This window comes from Hydractinia symbiolongicarpus, chromosome 14, assembly GCF_029227915.1.
Source record: "Hydractinia symbiolongicarpus strain clone_291-10 chromosome 14, HSymV2.1, whole genome shotgun sequence".
Classification (NCBI taxonomy): Eukaryota; Metazoa; Cnidaria; class Hydrozoa; order Anthoathecata; family Hydractiniidae; genus Hydractinia; species Hydractinia symbiolongicarpus.
Genome location: NC_079888.1, coordinates 6,124,807 through 6,147,110, shown reverse-complemented (window position 1 = coordinate 6,147,110; position 22,304 = coordinate 6,124,807). Strand labels below are relative to the sequence as shown.

The window sequence follows — 22,304 nt, the reverse complement described above, 5'->3', positions numbered from 1 at the left end:
AAAAAACGTCTAAGAAACATGGGCAGGCTCAGAAAGGCAAGAAACAATTTTTTCTAATACATATTCTTCTCTAAGAACCAAAAAGTATACAAAAAAGCATTAAAAAGTCAAACAAATCAAAAATGTTCCCATCATCTGCATCCTCTTTTACTAGCATAGCCAACAGTGAAAAAAAAAATCAGCGGAAGTTGTATGCAATTTTTTATGGCGAAAGAAACTTACAGGAAAACATCTGCATCGATTTTTCTCACGTAGGAAGTATGTTCATCGGGAAAGCATGATTTTGAAACGATTGAGAATAAGAAACAAATAAGAAGCATTTGAGCCTAAGCTCAATACATGTTTCTTGTAGAAGAAAACGTGTACTGCGTGTCTTGCTCTTTGCGGTACCATTTCGCGCGGCATCATTTCGCGCGGTACCATTTCGCGCAGAGACAGACGACGGCTATTATTAAAGAGACAGTAAGATTTTTAACTTGAATAAACAGTATGTTTTTGCCGCCGGCAGTAAAATTCAGCCCAGGGTTGAACGGTTTAAAATAATTTTTGAAAAAAATTATGCAGCTTTAGGCCTTGAAAAAAAACGATTGGAGGCTTATTTATTATAATATTTATTATAGTGGGACATATTTTTGAAAGCATACCAAATTGAATCTGTAGCAAGAACAAACAAAAAACAGTGCGTCTATAAATTGTTGAAGTTTGGTTTGGTACTACAGTTAGTCGTCTGAATATTTTACCCTTTTGTTTCTTTTCTTCTGTAGGGAAACCACGTATAACTCAATTTCACAATCAAATTGCCATATATCTGCGTTTTTACATAGCTAACGATAAAATGTCAGTTTTGGATGTGTTTTTTTGTCCACCATTAAAACGCCGCTGTTTCTAATTTGTGCCTGCATTAGCTGCCTCTTTTGTAGTCACATAAACTTAGTTGGGATGCTCCTAACGTTGTATGTTGACAATATCTTAACCTTATGCTCGTGCTGGGCCTTTTAGGGGCTCCTTAATGCTGGGGGGGGGGGGGGGGGGTTGGGATGATTCGACCCCCTGTGTAATTTTTATAATTGTTGTCCGTTGGACCTGGAGAAGTCTAACTAAGAAGTCACAAGTTTTTATATTCTACTCAACATAAAAAAGTGTTCGGCATAATTCCAAAAAAAATTTTTGTCGAAAAAAAGCTTAATAAAACTTAGGAAAAGTCACAAAATTTAATGGCGTAACTGTAGACACAAAAGACTTTTGTATTTATATGATTTATGTGGCTACAAAACATGATAAAGTATTTTAAAGTTTAAATTAATTGAAACCGAGAGTAAAAAGAAAAATTAAGAGTTGAAAACTCCAATATCTAACTTTTCGTTTTCAAAATTATCTGGTTATCGCTATTCTCTAAAGGTATCTGCGACCGTGCTCCTCAGCAACAACCAACGGTTTGTTAGATCCATTGTTAAATATGTATATCGCAGTCCACTGTTTTGGGTTTGTTTTTTTTTTATGTCAAAGTTTTGGCAATAATAGGAATTATACACCTGTTTTATTGTTTCTGTATATATCTGTATAAGGAAAGTTTGATTCAGCGGATGCACAATACTGCATTGCTGAAAAAGAAGTATTGATTCAATGGTATAATAATACTCGCATTTTGTTTGTTGGACGCAAAAACCATAAAGATCAGCCAAAAATCAGAAAAATTTTGAACGAAACCCCGTCCGTAGCCATACTTCTGAACAGCAATGACCTCCTTCATTACCATGCATTTGAAAATTTTGTGTTAAATTTGGACTGAAGAGAGTGACCGTAATTCAAGGTTTCATTTATTCGGAGAGATTTGACGAAGCAGTCAAGGGGTTCAGTTCGTAGTCATAAGGTCATGGTTCAGTACATAGCGTGGGTATACTTAGTCAGTGCCTTTTTCACCCTATGGTCCAACCCATGCGATATGAGGGATATTAGGTAGGTATACCTTATGTATAAATTCAGAGGACAGGAGCAACAACAGTGTTTCCAACACGAAATTGGCTATCCTGTATAAATGTTCAGAATGACAACAGTACTCTTTAAACTCACTACAGTTTTTTTTTAAGCGATTGATTATGTGCTCAGGACGAAAAAATGACGACGATGTTTTCAAACAGGTTGTCTGCGTGTACAGAAAAGCAAGAGTTATCATTTTCTTGCTAACACATTTACAAATATAAAATACTATTATTTCTATTTTATTTTAAGTGCTCAAATACCTTCGTTTTCAGAACATTGATCAATGCCATATTTCGTTACATTTCTCGTGTTTTACATCAGTATTTACAAGATAAAAAATGTTTTTCATAAAACAACGAAGAACAAAATGAAGTAAAAAGCGATACGATAAAAACCTACGGGTAAGTATAAGACAAACGGGCAAATAAAATGAAAGGCAATGTTTGGCTTTCACAAGGTTTGTTAACATAAAATCCCTACTTTAGAAACATGTCTTCTCGATTTACCTTGCATGTGGTAAAACCTATTTCAATTAAGAAGATCGTTTATTTGATAATTACGTGTTGTAATGTTCTATAATTAGTACTGTGGTTTGCGAGTATGTGTTTTATACTGTTTGTCACGTATCTAGAGTTAGTTTATGTTGAACATACATACAACAGACATAATTTACTCTTCCCTGTGTGAAGCTCCATAATACGTGTATTCAAATATTTTACATAAGTAGTCAACTACCACAAGCTTCTATTTAAATATTATTCTGCTTCTGTTTGTTGACTGTTTATTCCCACGTATTCTCCTTCGCTTATATTGGGGATATCTTCTTGTTTGAAATCAATCTCTTCGTGCGTGTTCTTTTCCTGGTTTAAGATTTCTGCGTCAGTAATGTCAAATGCAAAGTACGCATCATCGGTATCCGCACCATTTGACAAACTATCATCCACTGGTAACACTACTTCTTCCTTTATTTCTTGTTGAAACGTGTATGCATTGCTCCTGTGAAAAACATAAAGATGTTAACATGTGGCGAAGGATGTTTGAAAACTGGTGAAGTAGTTGTGAAACAAAGTAAACAACGATTTTACAACCTAATACCGTCTTAAACCCTCATAATCACTTTTTAACTCCATGGGTCTCTTCTCAATATGCCAACGGATTCGCTGACAATTAATTCCACGTGTTTGTTTAAAGAATGAAATCTCCAAAGAACAAAAAGAAGAAATTCATCAAGAAACTAACCTTGCAAAAGAAGATTTCTGATATTTACTTGATGCTGGCAGATTTAAAACTTTGTCGATGTACTGTCTACCAAAGAAACTTTCCTCCTACATGAGGAAATATATCTGTAATTAATACCACGTCTTGCAATGTAAATAGAGAAAATGCATCATAGGGCCGTTCTGTCGAACCAACTTTTGTAATTAAAACAGACAGACAGACAGACAGACAGACAGACAGACAGACAGACAGACAGACAGACAGACAGACAGACAGACAGACAGACAGACAGACAGACAGACAGACAGACAGACAGACAGACAGACAGACAGACAGACAGACAGACAGACAGACAGACAGACAGACAGACAGACAGACAGACAGACAGACAGACAGACAGACAGACAGACAGACAGACAGACAGACAGACAGACAGACAGACAGACAGACAGACAGACAGACAGACAGACAGACAGACAGACAGACAGACAGACAGACAGACAGACAGACAGACAGACAGACAGACAGACAGACAGACAGACAGACAGACAGACAGACAGACAGACAGACAGACAGACAGACAGACAGACAGACAGACAGACAGACAGACAGACAGACAGACAGACAGACAGACAGACAGACAGACAGACAGACAGACAGACAGACAGACAGACAGACAGACAGACAGACAGACAGACAGACAGACAGACAGACAGACAGACAGACAGACAGACAGACAGACAGACAGACAGACAGACAGACAGACAGACAGACAGACAGACAGACAGACAGACAGACAGACAGACAGACAGACAGACAGACAGACAGACAGACAGACAGACAGACAGACAGACAGACAGACAGACAGACAGACAGACAGACAGACAGACAGACAGACAGACAGACAGACAGACAGACAGACAGATTTAGCAATATCCTTTATCGATCTTAATAGTGTCAAACGAATATAGACATATAAACATTGAAGAAAAAATGAAGAAGAAACTAATATTTGTTTAAGAATAAAGGTCCAGAAGTTTTGAAATGTTCCTAAACTAACATTAATTTTTATTTTTCGGTAACATCTCCCATTTGCTTATTATACTTTTTATATTTTAAAAATAGGTAACGAAAATAAGGCCTGACAAATAACTAGGGTCTACTAAAATTTTCGTCAATAAAGTTTGGGTCGAAAAGGTATTGGTTTTAGAAAAAAAAGATCGGTAAGAAAGGAAATTGGAAATTGATTCGGGTCTTTTAATTTTCTGTTATTTTTGTTTTTTTACATGACTGCCTGGAATTTCAATTAAACCTTTATCAGTTAACTAATTAAAAAAGTATACATATAACAAAAAATGCTCAGAGACACGTAACTTACGTAAGAAATGATGATGCGGTCTATATTATTTCTCAAATCCACAAATTTCGGTCTCAAATCCATTGGTGCTGACCAACATTGAAGCATGATTTGATACAATTCTTCTGGACAAAGTTTCGGTGCTTCCATTCGTTTGCCACTTTTAAGATAATCTCCTACATCTGAATTTTTCACTCCTGGGTAGGGGCATGCCCCAAAGGAATATATTTCCCAAATAAGAACTCCAAAGGACCAGCTAAAAATATTCAAAATTTGTCTAATATGATTTTATGTCGTTTATAGAAAACCCAGAATTTTTTCATGTTGTCATCTGGTTTTAAGTAAATTTTAACCAAGAATTCCTTCTCTAAAGTCCTCTCGAAAACCCTTCTTGCGTTCTTAAAAACACAACGATCATTAAAACGAGATCTTAATACAGTAACTTACACGTCACTTTTAGATGTATACATTTGATTGGTCAATGCTTCTGGCGCCATCCACTTGATTGGTAGATTACCATCCGTTTCTTTTTTATAGAATTCCTTTCCATCTGTATTCCTGGCAAGTCCAAAATCAGCAATTTTTACGATCATCAACTCGGTTAATAAAATATTTCTTGCGGCCAGATCACGATGCACACACTAAGATCATAGAAATAGAACATCGAGAAAGAGAGAAAAGTCAGTTTAAAAAAGTAAAAATCATAAAAAAACACATATTATACCTTTTGCTCCTCCAGAAAACTCATACCATCAGCAATTTGTACAGCCATCCAAGTCAGCTGTCGAAGATTAATCTGCGTTTTGTCTAGATGATGCCATGTTGGTTGAAAATCGTGCTCGTGTACACGTAAGTAATCCAACAGAGCTCCATTCGAACAATATTCTAAGACAACTAATAAATTATTATCTTTTGTGCAAGCACCGAGCAGATTCACAATGTTCCTATGTTCACCAATATGTATTAAAAGCTTCAATTCGTTTCCAAGATCTTTGTACTCGACTTGTGTGGCATTACCTAAATTGAACAACAAAAAAATTTTGGAAATACAACGTTCATACTATGTGGTATCAAATAAATAGATTATAGATTATAGTTTATTTTTTCATTTTCTTTGGTTGTGTTTTGTGTGGGATATTTTAAAAATACTTGTTGGTTTACTTTGCACTTATATTATAAATCCCGTTTAAATGTACCCTGGGTAACTGGGACATTCTCTTAGTCATGCCTTGTGCCCCTTGGATTTTACGACCCTAGTGAATACTCTGGATATGCTGTACCCCGGATATGTCGAATATTTAGTAAGTCGTACCACCTTTTTCGGTCCCTTTAGCGAAAAAACTTTGTATGACTGGGACATCATAAAAACCGTATGACAAATGGTTCGAATTGTAAATCTAATTCTTGCAAATTTCATTAAGATAACACGATTTCCTGATAGTTTTTATTTCTCAATATCAATATGCCGGCACGCAGTGGAGAGAAACGTAAAAAGCGCGTACGGTTGTTGAAAAGTATGAAATGTTAATACTAATGTATTTTTTATTTTTACAAAAAAACTTTATTAAAATCCCGACAAGTTGTATTTTATAGACTGCACGAGTTATCGAAACTTCGGACATCTCAGACAACTGTTAAGTCAGACGAATTTCTTGTTAGAACCTCCGTAGAGTTAAAAAGACTAAGAACTAAAAATAATGAAGAAAATTTACTTTTTAAGGCTTTTACAGCTACTACGGTCTTTTTTGCCATTCGCTTGAAACTTCGAAATATACTTCGACTTGCAACAGATTCTCTTGGTTTGAACGTGTCCATATGTTTCGCTGTTCCCATCCAAACTTGGCCAAATGCGCCCTCGCCAAGTATTTTAACCATTGAAAGTTGTTTTCTTGGAAATTCAAACTTTGGGTCATAACTTAAGTTGTTGCATTGGTCAAGAAGGCTTTTATCAGGATCAAGCTAGAAATGTATATTATTCAGCTTTATAATGGCAATCCAAACAACAAGACTGTTAAAAACTCACACATCGTGGATGTATATATATATACTAGTGGCCTTGTGGTAGAGCCTCCGCTTCCAGTGCGGAAGGTCTTGGGATAAAACCCCGGCCGAGTCATGCCATTAAAGTGTGAATTGATTCTCTCTGCTTAACGTTCAGCATGAAAATAGGATTGATATCTTAGGCCTTTGTCTAGTTGAGCTGCTGCTGTGCTTGCACGTCTTCCGTAGCCCAGATAGGACCTTTAAATGCACTAGAATCCCTTCGCAGGACCCTTGTTAATAACAGTTCTATTAGGAACTAAAGCTACCCTGGGTAAATAATAGTAATAATAATAATGATAATATCATTTCGGACAAAAATTATTTCGGACAGAAATTATTTTGGAATGTGCATGAAAGCCAACCTAAAAGAACTGACTCAAAAAGGCTTTTCCTTTAATACATCAGGTTAAAACATGAACATTGTTCACTGTCTAACGTCGCCATTCTGTTATGATTATTTTGTTCACACCATGTCATTCCGTTTTGATATTGGATAGGCTCAGTTTTGTGTTGACAGATAGTCTATCCAGTATGAAATTCGATCTATATCTACAACGTGTAAACATGGTCTTAATATGATTAAGAGCACCTATGGAAAGCGTTAAAATTTTTAATTTTTGTTAAATGTTTTTGCTTTACTGACCTAAAATTTATGCAATAAATTTATATTTATTAATGTTACTTATTGTATTTATGTGATATATTCATTAAGCGAAGATGGTGTAGTGGTAGCGTATTCGGCTTGTCCCCACTCCGGTGCACTTTAAATAAAGTGTTATCAGCCTATTTGGTGCCATCTACTGACCGATAACCGGATTTTGTAGCAGGCAAGTAAGTTAGAACAATCCTATACGTAATGTAACATAGTTACAGTCGAAGGGGAAGAAAAGCCAGCCGTTAGGATGGAATCTTCAAGGACGTTAATACTTCCCGTTACTTACTTACTTACTTGCTTACTATAATCCCATTTATCTTAAACATTTACCTTCTCAGTACTCTGTGGTAATAAAAAATTTGGCTGTTTTTTATACTTTTTTCGATAGTATGCATAAAACAAAGCAACAGATACCACCAATACAGACACAGATACCGATACAGAAATGATAATCTTCTTTTGTGTTTCGTCGGTTTTTGGTTCTGCAAAGAGAAAAATGGTAGTTAGCATTATTCAACGAAAATGTATTGCTTTTTACTGCATGCTGCTTCTTCAAAGCTGCCTCTTCAAATAAACTAGCTGACAAAAGTCAGCTATTCTGGTGCGCGATATAAGCCGCAGTCTGATGGAAAATCAGAATATTCCCATTACATCTTGCATTAATTCACATACCTTCAAATGTGTAGGTAGTATTACTTGCCACCGAATGGTTGTTCACAACTAAAGCTACTTCAAACACGTGCGTTGATCCAATGCTTCCATTTACCACAAGCTCTGTTTCTGTCACTTGTAGAGTATAAACAGATTGAGAATATCTCTCAATATCATAGTGTCTGATGTTTATCAAGGCAATTCCAAGGTCACTAATATACATCACTGGAGTATTCCAATATAATGCTGCTTGTGTTAGACTTATTTTCTTCATACCAACGAATGGCGGATCTAGAAATTGGAGATTTGCAGGGACAGCTCTCTGGAATGTAAATTTGGGGATTAAGGCTTGGGGTGCTATAAAGTATAAGATGTTATCTTGAGAATGTTTAGCACTTTAAATCTAAAGGAAACATACATTTTATAGCTACTGGTAGTGTGTTTTACACGCATGCACATAAACAGACACGCAATATTGAAACGGGAGATAGAAAATAACTTACAAACCTATCGTTAAAGGCGTTACGTCATTTATCCAGCCGGTATATTTCGTATTCCGGAATGTAAGGTAAAGTTTTGACCTGCCAGTAAATTCAATTCTGTATGATTCATCTTGACGTAAACCTTCAATCTTGTAGCTTGATAACCCTGAACAGATAGATTTCCATGGCGTATCCCACATGCCTGCTCTCAGTACTTTTAACTCCTCCGAAGACAATGAAAGACCCCAGTCTATTATGACGTTATCATAACCTTTAGAACGTACACGAAGGTATAGGAAACTATGTTGAATTGTACCTGAATATAAAATATCAGAAAAAATTTTTATGCAATAATTAGTGGCTAAAACACTGGCGTCACTAATACAATAAAGTCTCTTAACCTACCCACATTACATTGGTTATCTGCCACTTCGTATATATGTTTACCCATTCGGTTGACATTGGAACTTCTGGTGAGATCATGGTATTCGTAGGAGTGGTAAATTGTGTTGTATGGGTTATATGGGTTGTATGGGTTGTACGGGTTGTATGGGTTGTATGGGTTATATGGATTGTATGGGTTGTACGGGTTATATGGGTTGTACGGGTCATACGGATTGCTGGTTGGGGCATGTTTTAGTATAATTTTGCTGTAACATGGTCCATTGTTTATCCAAGCTAACGCTTTTTCGTGTATTGCTTCCAACTTATGGAAATTGAAAATAACAAAAGTTTTCTTCTTGTTGTAGGCTAGTACTATCTGAAAGGTATTTTTTTGCGTTGGTATATCTCGGAAGGGTATGTCAAAATACGTCACTATGATGACATTAGTGACGTCAATTTGAGTTGCATTGAGTAATTTTATGTCATTTTTTGCACGTTTAATAAGTAGTTTGTCTTTTGTTTGTCTGTAGTAGATGGACCCACTTAAAGATGTGTCCAGATCTAAATGATAAGCAGCGATAAATCTTCTGTATTCAATCTCGCCTGGATTGTGGGTAAATCTGTAAGTAATTGGCTGATCTATTGATATTATTCCATTTGTATTGATCTAGAAAAATAAAATTGATTTAGTATAATTGGAAACATTTATTTTTCGATTGGGAACGGGCTTGAGGGAAAAATTTATTGTGACAATCAAAGAATCATCCATGGCTAAGGACGTTCACTTGTATGTTAGACAGACAAGTAAGTAAATAAGTGAGTAACGAGAAGTTTTAGCGTCCTTAGGGATTTCATCCCAAACGGTTAGCATTTCTACTCACGTAAATCTTAGATACACCATTGGAATGCTTTAGTGGTAAAAGAACATTCAAATGAAACTCTTCTGCTGTATTGTCCCCTTTCTTCATCTTTATATCTCCATGTTTTTCACCAAATGGATACAACTCTGCAGAAAAAAAACGAGGAGCACGAATGAGATGAAAATAATTAAACGAAGAACGCACCTTTGACAGTAAAAACATTTTCATCTTTATGCTCTTGCAATATTTAGTTTGAAGATATTAAGGCATTATAGACCTTATAAGAACAATTATATAAGAACAGTGAGGTTAGGCTGAAATGTAAAAGGTTAACTTATTTCTTCTTTTTCAGAAAACAAACAAAACAAAATCACGAAAAACATGAGTGAATACTTTTCAAGGGAATATCTTTTAACGTGCGAAAGTAAATAAATAAATAAATATAAACCAGCTTAAACGGAAGTCTCCTTGTTTGTGAACAGAAAAGGTTATTAGAACTTACCTTCTTTGGAACAATTCTGCGACGACAACAAGAAAACATGCCTTCCCGGTTTTCCAATATTTGAGGTTTTATCAACAAATTTCGACTCGTTAGAGCTGAAAAACTTCATCGAACTGCAAAATGGTTCGCTGTATCCAATTAAAGCATCGCTACCATCTACTTCATTATAATTTAAAATCACGTATGTCACGTTTCCATCGGACACAAACGCAGCTTGGTGTGTGTGCGTGACGAGAAACATGCTGATTGGATGAAACTTTTTCAATGTTGCTTTCTCAATATCTTCAGCAGCCAGTTTCATAAGCGGGTTGTCTTCAGTTATGACATCGTAATAAAATGAAGATGAAGAAGTCAAGCAGCTGCTACTTGTGGAATAAATTGAAATGAACGTTTTAGATGATGGGAATTTCACGGAGACACTTGTTGTGTAAATTTCATTAATTAGGATGACTCCATCACAGAGCTAAATTTTGATAATAAATTACTTTAATTGCACTACTCTCTAGATAGCATAATATGTGTCTCCTATCTTATTACTTCACACGAATCATACAGATAATCGTACAGAAGTCGTGCAAAAGTCGTACAAAAGTCGTACAGAAGTCGTACAAAAGTCGAACAAAAGTCGAAAGTCGCATAGAAGTCGTGCAGAAGTCGTACAGAAGTCGTACAAAAGTTGTACAGAAGTCGTACAGACGAAGTCACTCGGTATTATTTTACGTTAGTTTTAAGTACGTTTAATTTTTTAATTATTTTAAGGTACCTTACAAACTTTGGAATGTATGTTATAACACTCAATAGTTTAGGCGAAAACTTTTCTAGGTATTTTCATCTATACCGAAGATTCATGATTGCATTATTACCGTCACAATTTCATATGGCAGCTTTTTTGCAGCTAGAGTCCTTAATGACAGAATAATTCTACGTGGACATTTACACTTACGTTAAGACGAGAAGCATAACTTGAAAACAGCAAAAATGGTTTTTCCAAATCAATGATATTGCTCGTTATTTTCCATTGCCCGTATGGATATATCGCTAAAAGAAAGATAAATGTTAAAGAAAAAATTAAAAAAGAAAATTTGAACTTTTTTAGTATTTGTTTGCCCACCTGAATCACAATTTTGCCTATCATTGATGTGAAATATATGTTTCCCCAATTCATTCATATTTGTCGAGCGCACGAGATCATGATATTTGGGTGGTGAAAATGGAACACTTCGGTCTAACAACACATGAAAATAACAAGGCTTTTGTGAAAGCACTGAAATCGGTGACCCCCGGGTGTCCAAACGATGAAAATTCATGATGACAAATGTACTGTTGATGTTGTTATGAGCAATGACCAACTGGAAAGTGTTTTTGTGGCCAGGAAAATCATTCGTGCTAACTTCAAAATAAGTAACAATAACGGCTGTTACCATCTTGGTTGAATTCCCGCGTAATTCTTTTACATCCCTGTTCACACGCGCGAGAGTATCACTGTCCTGTGTTTCTCTATAGTAAATGGTACCAGTAAGCGTGGTATTAAATTGTATGTAATATGGAGCGAAATATGTGTTTGGTTCATTGAAATTGACATGTGAAAGGTAGATCTCTGAAATTATTCCATTGGTACTCACCTAAAAATAATAAGTGATCTAAAAATAATAATTAATTATTTTCAAATTGGTTATTAAATTGGCTATTTTATGGCAAAAAGCAGATCGTAAAGACATATTGAACGAATTATTTTTTTTTCAGAGGTCACACATTTACTCACCAAAAAACAAAACAAATAAACAAACAGATCTTACATATAACTTTTTCAAGATTTTATTCTTTAACGGGATTGGATGGATTAAGGTCCAATCTTCTATGTACTCATATCCCTTTCTCATTTCAGTGTCGTTGTATTTTTTCCCAAAGTTGTACAACACTGTAAATATGGAAAAATTGGCTTTATAAACATCATTTTCACCCCAAGGGTCTCTTTTCCCCTAAGTCGTTACGAAATTCATCAAAATGCAAAATGTCATAGAAACGAGGTTGCGTATTATTCCAACCTCCATACACCCTCTTAATTCTAAATTCTAGTGAACACATTAAGCGTGGGTTTACTAAAATCTCCATTTTTCAGGCAAAACGAAGGAAAAAAAGAAAAAAAAATGATCTTTGATTATTAGATCATTAGACAATAATTTTTATTCTTATTACAAGTTTAGTCTGCTGGTCTTCTTCAAGAAAAAAGTGGGAAAAAAATCCATAATGGCGGCCATTGCTACAGCCCTCACATATGCATGGTCAAAAAGAGACTTTAATTTAACACACCGAAAGTACTTAAAAATGAGCAAAACTGTCAAATTAAAACCGTTTTTCGCCTTATTATATGCTTTGTTTCGAAGCGTTAACATAATAAAAAGGTATAGGCTGCCGAATGAGCACCTTCCTCATAGAAATAGGGTTAATAATAACAATAGATATACAGACGTCTTACTTCCTTTGGAGCAATTCCGCGATGGCAATAAAAACACGTGTCTCCCAGGTATACCAATGTTTGAGGTTTGATCAACTAGTTTCGATTCATTAGCATTGAAGAAGTTTGTTGAGCCACAAAACGGATCTCTGTATCCAATTAAAAACTCTTGTGAAGTGACGGCGTCATAATTAAAAATGCCGTACGTGTCGCTTCCGTCAGATGTTAAAGTGACTTGAAAAGTGATTTTTTTTCCCTTGTATGTGCGAAAGTAAGTGAATATTAAAACTTGCTTTGGTTTGAAATGATTAGCACTAATGTTGTTTACATCACGTGATATAACACCTAAAGTTTTGTTGTTAGGATCTTTGGTGAAATATGGCTTATCCCAATCACATTGTTCAACAGCCTGATTCGAATACACTATAATAAATGTTTTTTCAGTTGATTGAAGTAAATTCACCGATGTTTGATGTTTTTCGTCAAAAAGTAGAACGCTTTGACATGCCTAAAGAAGGGATGTTAATTTAAATAATGGATATTCACAAAGTTGACTCTCCGCAAATAAAGCCACAGGGACATGAGACAATTTTTTTCAGGCAATGGTAACAAATTTAATTTTGTTACTATCGCTCGAGAATTTGATTGTGTCGCCATATCTGTGCAACATTGTTCATGCAGAAAAATACATTCAGAAAAATTGCTGCATTGTGATTGGTTACGCGTAAAAAGGTTGCATCAGAATTGTAGCGAGACGAGAATATTCATACGCATAACCTCTTTTGTTGTTGCTGGTAACAAAGTTCAAAATCAAATCGACTTGATATTGTATCTTGTTGCCGGCAACAACAAATTGTTCTGAGTAACATAAAGATTCTCTGGCAACACAAGTTAAGTGACCGTATGCAATAAATAGACTGAATAACCTAAACCTTAACATAATAGAGATTAAGGTAAACATTTTTAGTGATTTAAGTTGTACGGGAATATTAGTTCTAAAAATGTTCAAGGGTAAAGCCGTTTACATTAGGTTTAATTATCATCTTTAATTTTGCTCCTGTGATCTTCAATTGCATCCTTTGGTACCCGTTAATGATTTCCAGTTCTTTAATTATAAATTGGACATTAAAGACACAGCGATTCAATTCACCTTTTTCCGTCGTCAAAATATCACGTTTATCTTTAACCTTCTGCAGTTTCAGCTTTGATTCCTTTCGTCTTTTCTCTCTCGCATTATTTAGCGGTTGTTGTAGCCTACTTTACCACAGGTTTCATTGCTTCTTGAATCACTTAATTTAACACTTAAGCTAATCATATGTTGTGTCAAATTCTTTGTCACAACTTTTAATAATTTTTTACAGAGGTTATCTTCTCTTGATGCCTTCTTCTTGTTTCTTCCCCTTCATGTCGAAGTTTCTTTTCTCTTCTAAGAGCTTGAGATAGGTCAACTTTTTTTACATTTCGTACAGATTCCCAATCGAATCCACAAAAATGAATCAATTGGAAAAAAAAATCAGACAAACCAAACGCATTTGATAAATATTAATTGGTAATCTAAACTGATCTTGCATATCGTTTTTACTCATAAAATCTTACACAAAATCACAAAAAAAAACACGATTCGGAACACCGTACGTAAAAAAATAATAACTGATTTTAATATGTATGGAGATATATGGAGGGTCAATAAAATATCATGGAACAACATTTTTAGTGATTTAAATTTTACGAATTGAATGTTTTTAAACTCTTTTTGGTGCACTTTATATTCTAAATTATTGTTCATTACATCTATGTGTTACATGGATTAAATGAGAAATACTGTGGATTTTTCTAGCTAGAATTATTAAAAACAAGAAGCCCTGCGGCTGTAAGATTTCCGTCATTTGCCTAAAAGATTCTGAAATTTGAAGTAGACCTTGAAAACAGAGAATTATGGGGTAAACATCCCAATTCTCAATCATTATTGTAACTAACCTGCAATGTTAAAATACAACTCAATAAATAAAAAATTAAAAATGAAATTTTCATAACAGCTATATGATGTATTATAAATACAGTTTAAAACTTTAACTGGATATTTTCAAAACTGATCAGGAAAATTCCAGAATACAAATCTTGTTATGTATAAACTTGACAATTCGAATATAATAACTTCTGAACGAGTTCCATTTAAAAGAAGGAAGTAGTTCATTGTTAATTAATTGAGCAATAAATACATTAGCATTTGAATATTTCAGTATTTAGGCCTTTAAAATTTACTCTTTTGTTGAAAATCTTTTGAAAATGCTGATGGTGCATGGTTTGATGACAGCTGATCTGAAAAAGAAAGTACGTTTTAAAAATAAGAAACAAGAATACAATTTTGTCATAAACTGAATTAACACCAATTTGTTTAATTATTGCCTCTTTAACCTCTCTTTGCCTCTTTGATTTGAAAAGGAAATTTATTAAAAGGATGCAAATCAATGCCATGTGATGCACAAGGTATATTATATATACAAATATATGTATATAAATTTATTCAAGCTGGCTTTTAATATCTTTGTTAAACAAGTAACAAATTAAGCAGGCGATGCATGATTTGGAAACCTGTGGACAATACAGGATTTATTTTGTTAAAATGGATTTATTGAATTTAACAAATTTGAGCGTTTATTATCCTTTTTTGATTCGAATTCTCAAATTTGAACTTCTTTTTCGAGAGTCTGATTAGTTGCAATTTTTCATTTTAAGGACATTTATTGGTCATTGCTTTGTTTGACAAAATATAAAAAGTTGAACATGTCTAACTTTTGCAATTTCAATTGCCAAATTGAATTCAACAAGTTGAAACAAAAAAGGGTAAACACAGAATTAATGAATTTCTCGGATTTGATAAATTGATGGTCCTTTTCGTGAGAATTTATAAAATCAAGTCTTTTCTAAGAAATCTTAGAAAATATTTTATGATACTGATACAAGAAAGTTTTTCAAACAAAATAGGCACTCAGGGAGCAGTGATAATTAGCCAGTAACAGAATAGTTAGCCGATGCAGAATAATTATATATATATATGGTGCGTACAGTACAATTAGCCGCTCATACAGCTAATTATACAATAGATATTTCTTTTTACTTAAATTTCCACACTTTTCTTCGTTATCGATCTCCCCATAGCCCCACATAAAGTTGTGCTTCAGTTTAAACCAAAAAAGGAACAAGAAACGATTGTGTAAAAGAGTTATAAATTTTATTATATGTCGTATTATTAAACAACACACTATTCTGATTCCAAAAAAAGATATGGAATAGACGAAGGTTTTTTGGGTTTTCAAAGTTTTCAAAGGTTTTTTGTTGATGACTCTTTAAGAAAAAAAGGGCTCTAATTAAGCACTATTTTGTGTAGCTATATAACTAGCTCGATAAATATAGCTAGTAAGTAGCTAAGTAATTTCAGTCTATTAAAAGGGGTATGTCCGTACCAATCAAAAAGAGATCAGCACCAAAAATTGAGATAGTACACTTTTCTCATTTATATGTAAAATAATTCTTACCTGATAAAATACACGAATTTAAAAAATAGTGGTTAGCTCCCCAGCTACATCAATAAAGCTACAACGACCAACTAGACCAGTAAGGGGCGAACAACAAAATGTTAGCACTTTTAGCCACACGAAGAGTATACAATCTCTGTTCAGATTGGTCATTAAATTGACAGAGATTAAAATGAAGCATCTTCATTGGCTTTCGAGAAGACGGACATGTTCCGAGTTTTTAGCCTGGACACAAGTTTAGCAGCATCCGGGCTCTGTTCGGTCTCTATCTGGATATATATCTATCTTCCATCAGGCGATTTTATAAATTCCGTCCCGCGTAGCGTTGACGGAAATTAACAAATATAGTACTTTCTGTACGAATATAGTGGTTTGAATTATTTGGATTTGTTTTCATATTTATTCAGTCATTACTGCGACACAAATAACGAGTGTTTTGTTTAGGCAGCAAAATTTTGTCGCTTACCATGGCCGAACGCGCAGTATAAAGGATAAAACGTAAGGTGGTTTTTAAATTTAAGCCAATGTGACTCAAAAGAGGCAAATAATCAAGACACAAATATTAAAAAATGGCGGCGTGTTAGCGGTGGACAAAAAGAAATATATTTTTCAAAAAGAACATGGCACTTAACATGCGCACATAAAAAGTAGAAAATAGTAGTTCAAAGTTTCAAATTATGTTTTTGTTATACATATGCAGAAAATTGTTTACAAAGTTAGTCGAGTTTTTTATACTAAACGTTGGACTGTTCTTGTTTATTTTGGGTTTTTTTTCTTTCATGGCGTTTCAAATATTTTCTTAATCTGCCATTCTTCTCTGCTTTGATCAATTACATCAATTTATTTATCTAAATGTTTTACATTACAGAACTTTAAATGATAATTTGACTGTTGGAAACATCTGTCTATATTTGTCTATGTTTTATTATATTTTCCCCATGTTTATTTTTCTACTTCTGATAGTATTTTTATTTACAATTTCACACCTACGCATTTCAGCATTAAGAATCATTTACGGTTTATTATTATTAGACCTGAGAGTGAAACTGAATTTTCCCCTTTTTTATTCCATCGATTCATAGTTAACCTGTACATTGTTTAGCAAGGATTATGGACGGTTCCATTTCTTACAGAAAGGCAATTGACGATTAAAAAAAAAACCACGTATGTAGAAGAAGAAATTTACCATTATATTTGCAGTATATGAAGAAAAAAGTGGAATCGGTTGTTTCAGGACGCCGTCGTTGAAGAGTCTTCTACCATAAGGATAAAGTGCTAAACAAGAAAAGTAAAAAAATGATGTTGAAAGCTCTGTTAACGAAAATGTTTTCTCATCGGTCATAAAAATTTATACAGGTGCGTATCAAACAGGGAGAGGGAAGGAAAGGAGGTGGAGAGGATAAATGCCCAACCTCACCCTCTCCCCCCCAAAAAAAAGTAATTTTAAAATTAAGAAAATAAATAAATAAATAATATAAATATATTGCTAGACATGCTTTGACTCAATACGAACACGAATTTACTTTGAACTGTCGAAACGAAAAGTTGCACATTCCTCACATATCAAGCATATCTACAATCAAAACTAGAGCCCAGCTCTTTTAATCCTTTCGCAACGCTCCACCATCTTTGGTAACACAAAGTATCAATTCCTCTCCTTTGGGAGGGAGGGGGAAGATTTTCATAAACTGCTTTTTTTTTTGCAGTACCACCTCATAACTACGATTTCTCCACCAGTTGCCCGATTTTTTGTCATAATAAGGGTTATACACAATTACGGATAGAAAACAGAAGGTGAAGAGAACAAATCTTCACCAGCCATTAAACAAGTGATTATAAAACAAAAATTCAGGCTGCACCATTAAGAACGGACCTACGATGAGTAGTTATAAATTGAGTGCAGATGGTTGTTCAACCTTAAGTGGATATATTTCTTTTCAACTTTCTGATTCGCTTCTAAATTTACAAAACCTTACAGCAAATTGCGCTACCTCTTTAACCTCGTTAAACAGCAATCTGTTTTTGGAAGGAGACAGGGTTACCATAAGAAAATTATGGTAACCCTGTCTCCATGGTTGCAACATGGTTGCAAAGTGACTTTTATCTTTAGAAACTATATTTACCTGCCTTTCGACAGCTACTTGGCATGACATGCACCATTTCTTTTTTTGTCAGATGGAATTTAAACGAACAGTACTTGAAGTACCCGACAATTACAATGCTTGTTTTATTCTCACTCCCTGTGATGATAACATACGTGTTATTTTCATTCCAAGCAAAGTGGACTTTAAAAGAAGAAGAATTCTTTGGGTAGTTTTCTTTGAGTATGTATGCAGCAGTGAAAACAGCTGTTGGTAGGAAATCAATCGATGACTTTCGTTTAATATCTTTAGATATTAGATTTAAGACACGTGTTTCTTTTGTTTCTACGTAGGAGGCGTTTTTAATTTTTACATTATAAAACGCATTCGCAGGGTAACTCAAATACATTTTAAAGTACCAGTGATACTCATATAACGTAGTTACACCATAACGAAAAATGGAAATCTAAATAAAAATTATATGTCACTTACATACAACTTCTTTCTTGTCTACTGTGTTTGATCGAAAAAGAGTCCTAATTATATTGTGAAGGGAAGGGGGGATTCCATCACCACCTCACTTTCTTTAATAGAATGACTAAAAAACTCTTCAATTGTGACTATTAAATATAATATGCGATGATATATATCGATGAAGGTCGCAGCCAGCTGGTGTCAGCAGCCGGGATCTTTTAAATAAGACACTAGGCACGGTCACGAGATCTGAGGCGAGCGAGAGAAATTTAAAAAATGGTAGCATGCTGCAAACAACATGAGAAAAAAGAGTTAGAATAAAATCAATTACAAGAGAACCTCATATTTTGCAACTTTGCACATAGAATATATTATCGATAAAGAAAATTTAAGAAGTCATTACCCTGCTTCAAAGTTTAATCTGGGAATTGCCATGGCAACTATGTATTGAAATATGGTCCGAGAAAACATATTTCCTGATTCTTTAGAATTTGTTATTACGTATCTTGCTGTTTCAAATGGTGATATTGTGAAGTCCTGAGTTTTTAGTTTTTATAAGGCCACAAATTGATAGTAACCTAAAATTTCTTCTGATCTTTTTACTTACATAAAGTTTGTCATCAAATTCTGAAAAGAGCTTCTCCCATATTCGAACGTTCATTTGATCAGGCCAGACTTCTGCAGTGGACGTGCGAGTGTGATTATACACAGCAAGCTCTGATGGCTCCAACATCTGCAGTTGTGGCAAAACTTTGAACGTCTCATTGTTTGCTTCCTGTGACTGGCATCCTAAAAAAGTAAACAAATAACTACCGAATAAAATAACTATCAGTTAAAATTGTTCTAAATCATGGCATTAAAATCCCTGCTATTTCAAAATGGCGTTAAGTTTCTTCTTTTATTGTTTACACATGGTAGATTGTAAATAAATGTTTCCATCTCTAATGTACTTGATGACACGATATGTCTCCTGCTAGCACCTGTCATATTGTTAAACACTAATTATTTAACGACACTTGTGTAATTACTGCAAGATATAATATTAATACACGATTTTTTATTGATAAGAATATCAGAATTACATTTCTGGTTGAAAAAAAGGTGTATTGTTTAGGAGAGTTGATAAATAAGAAGAACGTGGTCAAAATTTTGATTTTCTTGTAATGTATACAGAAGAAAAAAAAGGGAACAGCTTGTTGAAATAATTTCTCGTGATAAAATTTGCTGTCAAAATAGGATGAGAAAAAAATTAGTAAACGTTGCTTTTAAACTTCTAAGGTTTAAAGTTGCATCACTTTAGAAAATCAGAATTTGATCACTCGTAACGAGATACATTTATTTGTTCACTCCAAAGGAACAAAGAAATGTATAATACTCCTAGTCCACTATTCACAATAAAATAAAAAACCACGAGGGGAACAAATTCTACAACCTTGAACAAAAATATGGAGAAAAAGGAAATTTGTTTGTTATTTTACGAATAAGGACAAAAGCGATAAACAGTCAATGCTACATTGTCACTATCATTTGAAAATTGTCATGTTGACGTCGGCAGCAATTAGCAAATGTCAAGAGTTCGCCAAATAATCTATAAGATGCGGAGCCCTAAATCTGCTCTCAGCATTGACAAGTCAACTTTACGTGTTCATAATGTACGACTCCAATATAGAAACAGTCTATGTAATTACTTGTGGTGGCGAACTGTTGTGTTTTCTCGACGTATTTTGACTAGGATTGTAGGTAGATAAAATAATGCGTAATTTTTAACGTTGTCGTGTTTAACTGTCACCTTCTGTCGATGACGTCATTCTCTGTGTTTACACCATATTTTGATCAAAGCTTTGAGCTCTGCTCAGTGGATACACAGAATAAAAAAATTAACCTCTTACTCACGCCTGGCCCTTTTTAAAGAAATTCCAATTCATTTATATTCTTTTTATGGACAACTATCTTGCATGAATTTATTTAATACCAGTAAATAACTATTCCACAGCTTTTTCATATCGATAACTCAACAGCGCGTTCCTTACACTTAAGACCACCTCGTCCCCAGGATCTTGTGGCCCCTGAGCCGTTATCACGGAGTATCAACTTCATCAACAAGGCAAAATGCGCTCGGAACGAGGTTGACTTAAGACTGCACTCCGAAAAACAACACGTTATGAATAGTCAAATAGACATCAGGCGTTACAGAGTTAATCATTACATTTGTTATCTTTGGAAAGGTATTGTTTTGATCATCTTCCCTACTTTGAGCAATACTTTAATGTCAACACCAGAGTGAAGTCAAGCTTACTCACACATGGAAGAGAAAAATATCTACACGTAAGTTATTACTTACCAACAAGTAAAGCTGCAGACACACTGCAAAATATTTCAAATGTAAATTTTACAATGTTCCATGGAAACATCGTATAACAGTATTTTTCAAGTTCCAATGATAACTAAAAACCTTTTTGGAAACTAATCCTGTTTTAATCTCATCAATTATTAACTGAAAGCAGTACTTTAATTCAATTTATAAAACATGATTTATTCCTTTCGTGGGAAAGTTCGAAATTTATCACCTGTCAGCAGAATCTTGGTGATTTATAGTTCTTAGGGACATAAAAGTGCTTAACCTCATTCCCAGCGTAAGACCTTGGGGACGAGGTTGAAAAGTGTTTGCAGATGTTTTTCCTTGGTGCGGTTTTATTTTGATCGAAATTGCTCAAATTTGTTGGAGATAATATAAGAAAATCTATATTGTTTGTTAAATATATGCTACATTTCATCCTCCTTCCCAGTCTCTCATGGTTCTGGCAAAAAGACAAAATGCCTTGGGAACATATTTTGCTACATGTATTTATACCAGGAAACTCTTCAGAATACTGTATGCAGTCCTCTGAATTCAGACCGCTTTGCGTGTTAAAAATTCAGGAAATAATTTTGGCCGAAGTAGTATATACGATATCTTTTTTCTCGATTCCTGTAAATTTTTTACGGGCTATTATTATTAATATTATTATTTACCCAGGATGAACTTTTTCAGTTCCTAATGGTACTGTTCAACATCAATCCCAGGGCTCTTTGTGCCTTTTTTATAACGGAACGACGCCGTCCCGTAATAAAAAAGAGACAAAGAACACTGGGATCGAGGTTGGTTACTGTTTTTAATGAGAGTATTGCCAAGAGGTCTTAGTCCATTTAAAGCTACTGTTTGAGCTACGAAAGCCTCAACAGCCGCTCAACTAGACAACCGCCTATGATATTAAGCCTTTTTTCGAACTGAACGTTAAGAAGAAAGAATCGATTTACACTTTTTGAACATTTTGAACCCGGAACCTTGTGCATTGTGTAGGCGAACGAACTTGGATCGTCCTGTAAGTTCCGGATCTTAATAAAGTAAAAGCTTCAACGTCAAAGAAATTATGAAATGCATGTTAAAAGAATTAATATGACAATTAGTATAAGAAAATCAAATAGTTCAAAACAAAAGCAACATGTAAGCAATAACCAACCGAAAGGGAGAAGGTCAGAGAAAGGACTAATAAAAACGATAGTTTCCAAGACTTTCCTTTTTCCTAAGACTATGTAAGTTTCGTACGACGATAAAACTTATTAAATAATTTATTTTACTTTTTTCA

General features: G+C 34.4%; 1 protein-coding gene across 2 annotated transcripts; it reads right to left on the bottom strand.

Annotated features, from left to right (window-relative positions):
• Window positions 1–1,843: 1,843 nt before the first annotated feature.
• Window positions 1,844–21,158, bottom strand: LOC130625674 (uncharacterized). Of its 2 annotated transcripts, XM_057440774.1 has the most exons (20): window positions 21,020–21,158; window positions 19,286–19,467; window positions 18,247–18,670; window positions 17,310–17,398; window positions 12,609–13,095; window positions 11,929–12,050; window positions 11,244–11,754; window positions 11,076–11,170; window positions 10,133–10,595; window positions 9,652–9,776; window positions 8,792–9,437; window positions 8,412–8,702; window positions 7,926–8,195; window positions 7,584–7,735; window positions 6,268–6,514; window positions 5,280–5,572; window positions 5,003–5,196; window positions 4,577–4,811; window positions 3,220–3,305; window positions 1,844–2,976 (listed from the first exon to the last, which is right to left on the bottom strand). In XM_057440774.1, the coding sequence occupies exons 1-20, from the start codon at window positions 21,087–21,089 to the stop codon at window positions 2,736–2,738; spliced, it is 5,223 nt and encodes a 1,740-aa protein (XP_057296757.1). In that variant the 5' UTR covers window positions 21,090–21,158; the 3' UTR covers window positions 1,844–2,735. The 2 variants fall into 2 exon arrangements, with proteins under 2 accessions (XP_057296757.1, XP_057296758.1); XM_057440775.1 differs by lacking the exons at window positions 17,310–17,398; window positions 18,247–18,670.
• Between the last annotated feature and the right edge of the window lie 1,146 nt (window positions 21,159–22,304).

Excerpts from the sequence above, each read along its gene's own strand:
- LOC130625674 (XM_057440774.1), bottom strand. The coding sequence starts at position 21,089 with ATGTTTCCATGGAACATTGTAAAATTTACATTTGAAATATTTTGCAGT. Across the intron at positions 11,755-11,928 it reads AAATCTTGAAAAAGTTATAT|GTGAGTACCAATGGAATAAT; the intron begins GTAAGATCTGTT and ends TATTATTTTTAG. Across the intron at positions 10,596-11,075 it reads GTTATGCTTCTCGTCTTAAC|CTCTGTGATGGAGTCATCCT; the intron begins GTAAGTGTAAAT and ends ATCAAAATTTAG.